Below are 12,060 nucleotides of genomic sequence, written 5' to 3' on the forward strand. Positions count from 1 at the left end.
TTAAGTTGAGCATCAACACTAAAATATTAAAGTTATTTCCTCCAATATTTACTTTGTGATATGGCTGTCTTTAATCTGATATTCTTTTTTTCTCCCAGCTACACTCAGATGTGGACAAAGGAGAAGGCAAGGTGAAGTACGTGTTATCCGGCGAGGGTGCCACCTCTATCTTCACCATTGATGAGAACACGGGTGACATCCACGCCACAAAGCGCCTTGATCGGGAGGCGCAGGCATACTACACCCTCCAAGCTCAAGCTGTGGACAGAATCACCAACATACCCGTAGAGCCCAGGTCTGAATTTGTGGTCAAGGTCCAGGACATCAACGATAATGAGCCAAAGTTTCTTGATGGACCATACTTGGCAGGGGTACCAGAGATGTCACCCTTAGGTAAACCTTCCCATTTGTCTTAAATATAATCCCATATAGTTCCCTCTTATAATTCCATCCTTTTACTTTATTCCTCCTTTCTACGCCCTCACATACTCTCACTTTCTCTTTGACTTGCCCTCGCTCAGACATCTGCATTTGATAATTTTCCACCTCACTGAATTTGTCTTCATTTCTCTCAGTCTTTAGGTCACGAGGGGAATCGGGAAGTTTGCAATATTAATTTGAATCCAGCGTGTTCGCTTTGTAAGACTCAGTACGTGCTAATCACATTGGGCCCAATTTAAACTGCATAAAGTTCTGGTGCATGAGCTCCATGTCACTAAAGGTGCAGTTTAAACTAGTTGAATTTTGGCGTTACCTTAGCCAGAGCATGAAGATTTATTGTAATCTTTGTTCTTTTCACTAATACTATATGCAAAATAATAAGTACCTTCTTATACTTTTCTCCTTGTGAGTTCATTGAGCTTTCAAATACCTTCAGTTTTGAAAGCATGATGATGTGACAAACTTGTAGTACCAAGTCGCCCTTGGAACTTAAGACAAGGCAGTTCAATCATGCAGCACATTTAGAAATTCGAAGTACTTCACAGCATACATTGAGAGTAAAATAACAGAGTGAAAAAAGTCGAAAGAAAAACAAATCAGGAGCCAAAGAAGTGTAATAGATGAAATGAAAGAAAGCAGTGAGTATCTGAAGCTATCGAAATCTAATTACAAGCAGTGATGAACAGATAAGTTTTTAGCCTTGGTTTAAAAGTGGAGCACAGTAGCTGAAAGCAGCCTCACCGTGTTTTGTTCTTAGTCCAACAATAAGCAGATAAATAAGAGAGGATCTGAGAGATCTGGGAGGTTAATTTTGTGGGTGGAAATCAGAAAAATAAAAATCCTAAAACATTAACGGGTTTATGAACAATATTATTTCTCATTTCTGTTAAGAGTTTTATTTGATATTGACCAAGATGACCAAAGTACTCAAATGAAAACCAGGGACGTTTCCAGTTTGGCGGTCAATGTATCATTAAAATATCCCATGTTAGAATCTATGAAATAAAAGAGGATGGCAATTCCTGTTTCATGTATTTTGACCGTGGTAACTGTTATGCCGTAATAAACTATGGTGCACAGATAAAATTTAGAACTAACTAATTAACTTTGGAAGAAGTAATAAAGAAAATGGTCAAACTACAATGAATGTGTGGACATAAAACATACATTTAATTATCTGTACTTACAAGACAGAGGAGAAAAACACACAACACTACAAGACTGACACAACAACAGACACAAAGATTATGGGATACATTAACAAACACCCGATGACATAGACCGTCAACAGGCAGCCATTCAGTGGTCCTGCTGGTCTGGGACTGAATAAGAGCAGAAGAGAACATGAGCAGAATTGAAATGAAATAGCGTTATGTAGCATGACTTTATCGAGCATAACCTTTTTAAAACCTTACACGGCAGATCATCCATCTATCAGATACGTTGTGACATCATAACATCACGCACTAGTATCTCAAAAGGTTGCATCTTACCTTGAAAAGACGATTCACTTGACACCTGCTGCCCTCTGGCCCAGTTTTCCGTAGCAGTTTTCTCTAAAACCATAAATGTATAAAGAGAGCTGGATACAGCATCAGAGGCCGGTTCCTGTTCAGTCCTATGAAAGTTGCTTAGTGCAGCTTGAAGCCAAAAAGTTTGTCTTCCCTGTGTAAAATTACCCAGACCTCACTCTCTGCGTACACATTGTGGGGCTAACGGAGCAGGCGCATTGCAGACTTTCACCGGCCAAACCAGCTACTTCCAATTTAGCCCTTTGCTAACTTGAAAGGCAATTAAATGATTTAATCATGCAACTCCTCTAGACTTTGAAAATCTTATCCAACCAAATGGCTCAAATCCAGACAGTGAGATGAGTCATTTCGTTGGAGTTATAACACTCGAAAAGATTTACCCACTGATTTACTGACTGACTTTTCCCAATGTAAACCCATGGGAAAAGTGTTTTTGGGCCAAATGGCATCACGTAATGGACCCATGAGTTCTACAGTTTGGCAACTATGTACATATGGCGTCCAAGGGGTTTGTCTAACACTAGTGCTAACAGTAGAAGAAGAGGAGTGATATGAGGCTGCTATATTGACTAGCATCCTCTGTTGGCCAAATCAGGCACAACATGATTAAGACATTAACTGTCACGCGGGATTTTTACTTGTGCGTCAGCTCTATGCAGAGCCTATGCTGTAGCCTACCTACGTCGCCTATGCTGTTGTGAGCATTTATACTTTTGCGGTGGTGTATCTGTGTCACTCTGCAGTTACAGCTCTAAAAACACTGGTCGCCGGTGGGGATTCTGTGAAGTGCTGTAAAGTTTAGTTGATTCAAAACACACCCAAAACAAGACTCTGCTGCTTCTGCCATGTAAATTATTATTTCTCTTTGCAGTCTGTTTTTAAACGCACAGTAAAAAATGGGACTTGTCCCTGGAAAACGGGGATGCCTGGCTACCCTAATATACTGTACACTACACTGATAATTAACAACATTTGAAAGATCTTAAATTGAAATCACACATTTCTTATCTACTGTGCTGTTCCCATTAAAGTACAGCAGTGCTTTGAGCTAAATGCTAACATCATGCTCATATGTTTCCCATGTTCACCATCATAGTTTAGCATGTTAGCATGCTACCATTCATGAATTAGTTGTAAACATAAAGTACAGATGAGGCTCATTGGGATGTCTTTAGTTTACCAGATCTTTGACATAGACTGTATAAAAGTATTTGACATAGTCACTGTGGACATGGACGAGAGGGTGGAGCTCTGAGGAGTGTTGGGTGGATCTGACTCACAGGCTGTGGTGAGGCCTCATGAACAGACTGTCACGTAAAGCAACCATGCCCTTACATATGCATAACTATAAGCCTCAATAGAAATTAGAATGGTTGAGTTATAGAAACATTCTCCCTCGTACAATTGTCATAAAAGGGGAAATTAGCTATAGAGACCAAAACTGTTTTTTGAAAAAGACTGTAAATATGTTAATTTGTGCTGTAAGGTTAGGCAATTAACATGTGTGTTCATGGGGACTGACTTGCTTCTGGAGCCAGCCTCAAGTGGCCATTAGAGGAACTGCAGTTTTTGCCACTCTTTGGCTTCATTTTTCAGCCCCGGAGGCATAAGTCATTGTGATTCATCCTCTTGGGACCATGAATGTTTGAATAAAATTTCATGGCAGTCCATCTCACAGCTCCTGTCTGGACAAAAAGTGGTAAAAAGTTTTGCACCAACCAGCCGTCATTGCCACTTACAGAACCAAACTGCAAGCATGACTACAAAGTTTACACAGCTGTAGCTGTCGTAAGGACATAGCAGTTCATTTCGATCACATTAGCATTTATTACTGCAGATATTTTTCTTTTATCTGTCTGTTTTAAATGCAGTCCTGGAGGAAGCCATCATATCACACTCTGTCTTTAACTTGCTGCTTCTTGCTGCATGGTCAAGATTTCCTCTAAGGTTTAGAGCGGGTCACGCTCGAGCTCAAAATGCTAGTAAATGCAAATGAGCCACAACAACATCCTGAGGCTTTTCAACTTAGCAGGTGTATGGGAAACAGAGAGAGTGACCTCCATATTAATAAGCCATGGTGTATGTGCTCTTTATAGGCAACTTAACAAAGCACTTGAAATATGATTTGAACAATGCTGGTTTAGGTCATTTTTGTTTTTTTTATGTTATAGTATGAATTTTTTTACAGTTTCTCATTTATGCTTCTTAAACGTGACATTTTGGTCAACAAGGAATGGGTGGTGCTGAGCATAAAATGCTGCTGAAATGCTATTTCATGGTGTTTTTAAGCCAGTGCATTGTAATGAAGTCTGATGTGCCTTCATTTACATATTTATCACCTCACATATGCCAGCATGGACCTCTAGGCTTAGCAGTGTTGATGAGTGACGCATGTTTAAAAACTGACTCAAGCAAACTTAAGGTCTGAATCAGGCTTGAAGGCCACGGGCATGTTTTCCACAAATTGGGCTCAGAGTTCACACTAGCCGCTACTTACAGGTACCTCTCTGCAGAAAAATGTCTGATCCGGACAAATGCGCTTCTATCCATCCATTAAACATAGCGGCGCAGATATCCTTAACTTCCTCCAGCTCCTCCCAGGGGTCCTCGAGGGGCTCCCAGGCATGCTGGGAGCTGTGGTCTAATCACAAGTGAGCTATGAGTGATGGGGTGCAGGCAGGAATGAACTTAAGTGTCAACTGTCAGAAAAAGGTGATATGTGGTTATGTTGCAATTCATTTGATTTATACAAATTTAAACCCGGTGATTACTGACAAATTATATACATTTTCTTTTGAGGTGTTCCTGTTCACTAATGATAGTAGACATTTATTAAAATACAGTCAAATGCAGTGACATAATACATTCTCTGAGAAGAAAGTAAATAATGCCAGATATTTGACACCGAACAAAAATAATTCATCAGGCACTTCAATCTGCAGTCTGAATAATAATTCACTATCGGAATGGGAGCGAGCAATCAGTCCTCTCTCAGTGCTGAAAAGATTAGAAGTAGATGTAGATTAGTCCGTTTACACAATCAGCATAACTTTGTTCAGATATGCAAGATAAGGGACAACAGGCATCATTCAGCAAAGGCCTGAGGATGTCTTTAAAGAGCAATTCAAGACTTCTTCCTGAATCTGAGTTGATAAGCTGTCTCTTTACTATAGTGTCAACATATTGTGGTACAAGTCTATAGGAAACAATAATGGCAGGTCGTTTTGCCTTTTCCTGGAGAAAATGAAGTCATTATGCACTCAAGCCCAAAATCTGTGATGTTGCCAAACAGTTTTTGGTTTTATCCAGTATTTATAAACCTGTATTAAACTCTCACTGTAATTTAAAAGGAGAGCTTGAGAGTGTGTGACAGATAATATTTAAGTTGGATGACAGAAATGTTGTCAGAGCTGCAAGTGGAAGTGTTAGTGATCGTGTCTGGATTTGAATGCTTTTTTTAAGGGGGCTGTTTAAGTTAAAGCGGGTGTTAAGTTCCTCTTTAAACCTGCAGTAACAGAATTTTTTTGGTCCCTTGCAGCTGCGGAAACAAGCTGTGAAAACAACACGGATAAATTATCACCTTTAAAGTTGATGTGTCAAACTTTTCAGGGAACATTTGCCTATGTGCACTTCCAGCAGATACAGTATGAAACTGTCATTCTGAGTTGTACTGGCGGATGTAAGTTCAATATTCACTCTGTTTTAGCTGTTTTTGGTCTACACCAACTCCTGAGAAGATTATCTGACTCTTTAGGTAATAAATACTCTATATGTTCACCAGCCAGAAGGGTTGGGTCAGTTTACGGTTTTGCTGGTCCGGTCTGGTGTGCGAGTTTAAACTGGTTTGATTTGATGCAAACCACTTGAACCAGCATTTGTCATAATGACACATTCTGGAAAATTAAAAAGGAGCCAACATCAGCAACCTGTGCTGATGTCATCACAGCTCTAAATCCAACTTATACAGACCCTTTTACTGTTAGTAAACATGATGTTTTTTGGTGGGTGGGGCTTAGCTGGAGGCAAAACAATTCTCCACAGACATTAACTAGCCCTAGCTAGCAAGTTCTCATGGCTTGTTATAGACAATGGAGGAAGATAATGCAAGTGATGCATTCAGAAATACTTATTCCGAGTGCCGGAGTGCACTCTGGTACAAACTGGACCGTTTGTAAATTCGGAGCACTGTCAAAATATACCATTCGATTAACCAGAGCACTGCACTCTGGGAACTCTGTCTGGGTAGACGGAGCAGCAGAGCACTGAGAGGAGTGAATGTGTGATTAACTTAACCATTTCTTAATTAATGTAGAAATAAAATGCTCCCTTTCCTTGACCAACAGAGCTCTCATCTTAGCGTAGAGTATCAGACTGAATTTACGAACGCACCATGTTAGGTCACTCACTCTCCGAGACTTGAAGAGGTAAACACTAACCAACAGGACCAGACTGGCTGACCTGTATGCTCTCACTCAGTGGACGGATGATTTGACAGGACTGCTGAAGTTGGGATGGCCAGCTTTGTGGTTGATCACTATGCCAATTTACAAAAGAAAAACGACACTTGAATGGTTTCCTCCAGTTTGTTTTGCTATCAAAGCTAATGTTAGCTGACATGCTAAAAAGTTAACGTTACAAGTAAGGATAGACCGATACATCGGCCGGCCGATATATCGGGCCGATATTTGAGTGTTTTACTTGTATCGGCATCGGCCGATACGCGCGTGGGTTGGCGGATTTATTTTTCCCTGGCATGATTTACAGACAGGCATCCACAGGCAGCTCTGTGTTGCCGGAAGACCCTGCAGCGCACATGCAGCGAATCCTACTGTGTACAGTAGTTGTTGTTTTATTTATGCTTCAGCTTAAATATTTGTTTATTTTATAAAGACATTACTGGAAGATTTAAGAGCACTGAACTCTTTTTTTTTATTTGAATGTATTATAATAATAATAATAATAATATTCTACCTGTTCTACCTCAACTTTCCATCTTGTTTTAGTATTTTTTACTGTTCAATAAATGTTTCTTATTTTAAATTTGAGACCTGTAATATTTGTTATCATTGTGTCATTTTTTTGATGTAAATAGAGGGAGCAAAAGCAGTATCTGCCCCAAATATCGGCTCAAGAAAATCAGCAGTCCATAATCGGTCATCGGCTAAGGGTGATGGAAAAAAATCGGTATCGGCATCGGCCCTAAAAAAATCCATATCGGTCTATCCCTAGTTACAAAGAAATCCATAATTACTCTAAATACCTCCCCATTCTCTGATTAGTTGAACACGATAAAACTTAATACACATAACCTTATTCATCCCTACAACAGTAAATACTTTTCCCTGACCTGATATGAAGTGTGTGCTGCACATGTGAGCATTTTTGATGATCGCCTCCATCCAGTCCTTTTATCTCATCGCATTTAACTGTAGTTGTCTTTGTTTTTGTTGACGGGCAGTGGCAGCTGGTATGTGATAAAATTTAAGTTTTGAGCCACGACTCCTTTTATTCTGCTGCCCAACAACACAACAACACAACACTTTAAGACTGTGTAGCCTATAGCCCTGTGGTGGTGACTCGTGTTTTGCCTCTAGCTAATCAAATGAAGTCATTGTGATGGCGGCCCTAAAAGGGTCTATTGCATTAGTAATAGGAAATATCAGAACGTGATTTACATAAGATTATCCTTGTTTATAAACAGACTAACAGAGCCACTAGTGTCTGAGGGGCCACGCGCAATTTTCTGCCAAGCCGAGCGGAAATATCAGTAGAGGTGGGAGGAGGAAAAGCCGCATATGTTGTGTTTGTTTACTGGACAGTTCATGTGTTTTTTCGGGTGACGAGACGAGACATGGCAGAGTTAGTCTCCAGGAAACTAAAACTGCACCAATATGGCAACATTTGGATTTGAAGCTGATGAAAGTGGTGTTATAAGTGCGCCGCTTTGAGCTGAACTTGTGGTGGATGCTGTGTTTCTATTTATTTCTACCACTCGTTTTGAAAGTGCTGCAGTGGAAGAGAAACTGCTGATCTGTGTAGTTGAATTGAGCAGTTATTCACATGATAAAGATTTAAAGATAAAGATAAAGCTGAAAGTTTCTGGTAAATGACCATGGCTAATAACAACCTATTTGCTATTGGCTATAATGTACCGTAAAACTTCAATCAAATGCCCAGTCCCAATTTGATGCCCAGTCCCTTTTAGCCTGGTGTGGCTACACAATTTGACAAATAAACGTCTGTCTCAATGAGAGGCCGGGTCTGGTTACCAAGCAGTTCTTTTTTCTAAAATAAAATTCTTGAAATGCATAAAACCGGGTTGTTGGTAACTTCAAATTTCGGTTCATTCCTCGATTACCCTGTAAATTATTCATATTCCTTTAGTCCGTAAGGGTCCTCAGATTAAAAGAATCGAAAGGGTTTTTCATAAAAACTAATCCAAGTTGTGAGTATTGTAACAAGATAAAGTGGTGTTGTGTTGGTATGCTGCTGTAACTCTTTCTACGATGCACTGTCTATTGGAAATATATCAAATGAATGACTCATAATTGATAGGTTATCTGAAGTCTAATTTTTATACAAGTAATATTCATACTGGTTCAGATAAACAATTTGATTGTATTTCCCAATCTTTGCTGAGCAACAGTTTTGTGCGAAGGGAATTAAAGGCCTGTCCCAAATATAGGCCTGTTGATTTCACTGATTTAAGCAAATAATAGCTTTTAATTGAAGTTTTAGGGTATGTCACGTCCAGTAAATATCACAATATAAAACGTATTTTTCTGTTTAAAAAATACAAACATATGGAGATGAAAAATACTCACCCATCCTTTAAGTAGTTACATCCTAAGTCTGATCTTGAGCTCACAGCTAATAGGTGTGTAGTTTGTTTACATGATGTAACAGGAGTATATATTCAATGGATTCTGTGTGGAAGGAGATTTCCGATGTGACACGATGTGATGTGACACTCAGGCGCTAGTTTTCTGTTAGCACATGGTGTCATTATGTTCTATTGCGAGCAGCTGCGGAGTCAAGTGCAGCACCTAGTGGTAAAATCAGTGTACGGGTCCAGTCCAATGTTTGCCTTAATAAGAAAAACCAGGTTGAAAATCTTTCACACTGGCACAACTTTACCAGTTAGAGACAAACTTTCTTTGTCTGCAGTTTGGTGCTGGACAGGGGGTGTACAGTAGGTTTTTATTTTTTTACTGAAAACATCTGCCTGCCTGCAGCTAGAAACCCTTTTAGACCAGTGAGAGTGAAGCAGAACAGTAAAGTTGCAGGCCAAAAATAAACAACACAATGAAAGCTGCAAAGCTCCATAGCACTGAGGGAAAACTGCAGTGTCGGGGGATAATTTTCTGTGGGTTAACCACTAAGCACGAACCCTTTCACATGCATGTTAATATGAAATTATTCACTTTAAATTTCAGGGATTTACCAGCCTGGTAAATGAACACACACACTGCACTTCCTCTCACAAATGAACACCAGCAACTGAGAAGCTCATTGTGTGTATTGGCAACACCTAAATATCGCAAACATGCATGGCACCATACAGATGGAAATTTGCGAACACAAAGGTGTTTATGTCTTTTTTAACAACCTTCAAAGTGGAACTGAAAATTTCAGCAGGCGCACAGTGGCAGTGGGAGTCGTTCCAAAGGAAGCAGTGCTTTGCTTACTGCACAGGCACGGAGATCTCTGAAGGATTACATAGCTGACTGTCAACGGGGGGTACAGAGCTCAGGCTTAAGGAACCAGAGGATTAGAGTACAAGGGTTTGGAGTCTTGTGTCCAACCCGAGATAAGACAGCAACTCGGTACATCAGCCACAGAGGAGGAATGCGTTCTCACCACAAGCGCCGAGACACAGGGTCACCCCCACCACTTTTTTTTTACCCTGCCAGTTCCTGTGAAGGTCTTCATCACAAGTTGAGAGAACAACAGGAGAATAATGCATCGCCTCTCTTTGTAAATATCTGCTCAGAGCAATCATCAATGCGGGAAAGAGCGGGGAAGGGCCATGCACCTCTTGTCCTCAATAATTCCTTTATAGATGTCTTTAAATCATTAATGGTCACAGCTCTGCACCGCTGATGAATGGGTTCAATTTAGAGGAAATCATGAATTTAATTAATTAAAGTAATTAGAGGCAGGGCTCGTCCATACACATGGAGACCTTATGGCCCGAGGATCTCTGAAGGCTTTTGTCTTAATCACGCCGGGGATGTCAAATAAAAGACAGGAGAGCTTGAGGACAGTCGGAGGTGTGACAGTTGCAAGCCTCGGCTCTCACTCGCTGCACAGCAATGGGCCAAAGGAGCAGTTTGAGGGCTCATTACAAGCATAGAGAATGTAATGTCAACCCAAGGCCACAGCTCTTGAATTTACTACTCACCAGTCCCATATCCAGCTGTCACTGTTCCTGTCTAATTCATGAGAGCGGAGATCAAGGATGGGACGGTCATTTAATTCTGGGAGTGAAGAAGGAGAACCGGTTTGGGGAAAGTTGATACAAATTATTTTTATTCATCATGTTGACTCCTCTTTGCACTGTGGGTTTGAAAATGTATAGTCAGTGTCCACTTTATTAGGAACACCTGTACAAATCGAATGCAGTTAAATACAACAGTAATGCAATAACACCGTCTTTACAAAACTAATGTTCAGTTTTTGGTGACATTGTTGGAAAGGTGTCAGTTTGATTAAATGTTTATTACTGAGGTCATAGTCAGAAGTTGCGTTGCAGTTAAGTACATTTACTCAGGCACTTCCCTTAAGTATAAATTAAAGATACTTTACAGTGTATACAACTTAATGCGTGTGCTTCACCACATCTCAGATGTAAATATTGTAATTTTACTTCACTTTATTTGTCTGACAGCTTTACTTCTCAGATTACAGTTTTTTTATATGTCTCTCCTTTCCAGTAAAAACCATGTATTTCCAATTGTGTTGATTTTGAATGTTGAATGTGACAAACTGAGGGATGAAGTGTTCCTTTTTGTGTTTAGACAATTCTCCTCCTTCTTAAGCTGAATAAACTCTGGAAAAACCCTCTTGGATCAGCTGGAAAATGCGTCGTCACACAGCTGAAAACATGTCTGACACTAGCCTTCTGACACTATGAACACTTTTTAGAGGTACATGGTTCTCACAGGACAGCAATGCTACAAATACACAATGATCTTACATGATATGATGCATCGCTGGAGATTAAACTGCCCAACAGTACGTAATAGAGTTAAAATGAGGACAACCTTTAACTTCTACAGCAGTAAAATGCCACATATACATGAATGCAGCGGTAATATTAATCCTAAATACTGACTGAGAACATTTTAATGCACAATATCACCTTTACTTTCTTACTCTAAGTGCATTTGGCTTACAGATACTTTCACGTAAGTAAGGTTTTGAATGCAGGACTTCCACTTGCAGTGGAGTATTTTCATAGTGTGGTATTAGGACTTTAACTTGCATAAATGATCTGAATACTTCTTCCATCACTGGCTGTCCTGGACTTCATTATTTTGAGATATGTTTTAAAAGTGTTTCCCTACTGTTAACATACATGAGGAGGGCAGAATATTAGAAACACCCCTGAATATAATACAGTCCAGTTCAACACATTTATTACCTATGGCCCAATGCCAAAACATTAATTGAACATTACAACATCATAGTGGACTTTATGGCAGAACAGTTGTGCCTAATGGGGATGTTCCTAACAATAAATTTCTCTAACTTTTATACAGACTAATTTTAAGTAGTCAAATAGTCAAAAAGTAAGACAGCACTCATAACAGTTGAAATAAGGTGCAATTAAATTTATAAGGTTAACATTGCCCAGACAGTATTGTATATATTATAAGAGCAATTTGAAATCATTAATGACATTTCTCAGTAACATATTTTAAATGCAGCTGAAATGTGTGGTACTTTGCACCCTTCATTATTATTAAAGATAAGTCACTAAGTAAAACTTAACAAATAACATTTTTAAAAGAATAAACTTTAGGAAAATAAATCCTCAAGAAACATGCCTGATTATTACATCAGCATTTTCAATGGATGATTG

The 12,060-nt window shown here is 39.5% G+C and overlaps 1 protein-coding gene across 1 annotated transcript in view; it reads left to right on the plus strand.

The window, feature by feature from the left end:
* Positions 1–12,060, plus strand: part of LOC117265110 (cadherin-7-like) — a 168,384-nt gene that overhangs the window by 63,454 nt on the left and 92,870 nt on the right. Inside the window, exon 3 of the mRNA XM_033639504.2 lies at positions 99–393. Coding sequence (XP_033495395.1) covers positions 99–393 — 295 coding nt within the window. The remainder of the gene's footprint in view (positions 1–98; positions 394–12,060) is intronic.

The sequence above is a fragment of the Epinephelus lanceolatus genome, chromosome 20 (genome assembly GCF_041903045.1).
Source record: "Epinephelus lanceolatus isolate andai-2023 chromosome 20, ASM4190304v1, whole genome shotgun sequence".
In the NCBI taxonomy this organism is placed as follows: domain Eukaryota; kingdom Metazoa; phylum Chordata; class Actinopteri; order Perciformes; family Serranidae; genus Epinephelus; species Epinephelus lanceolatus.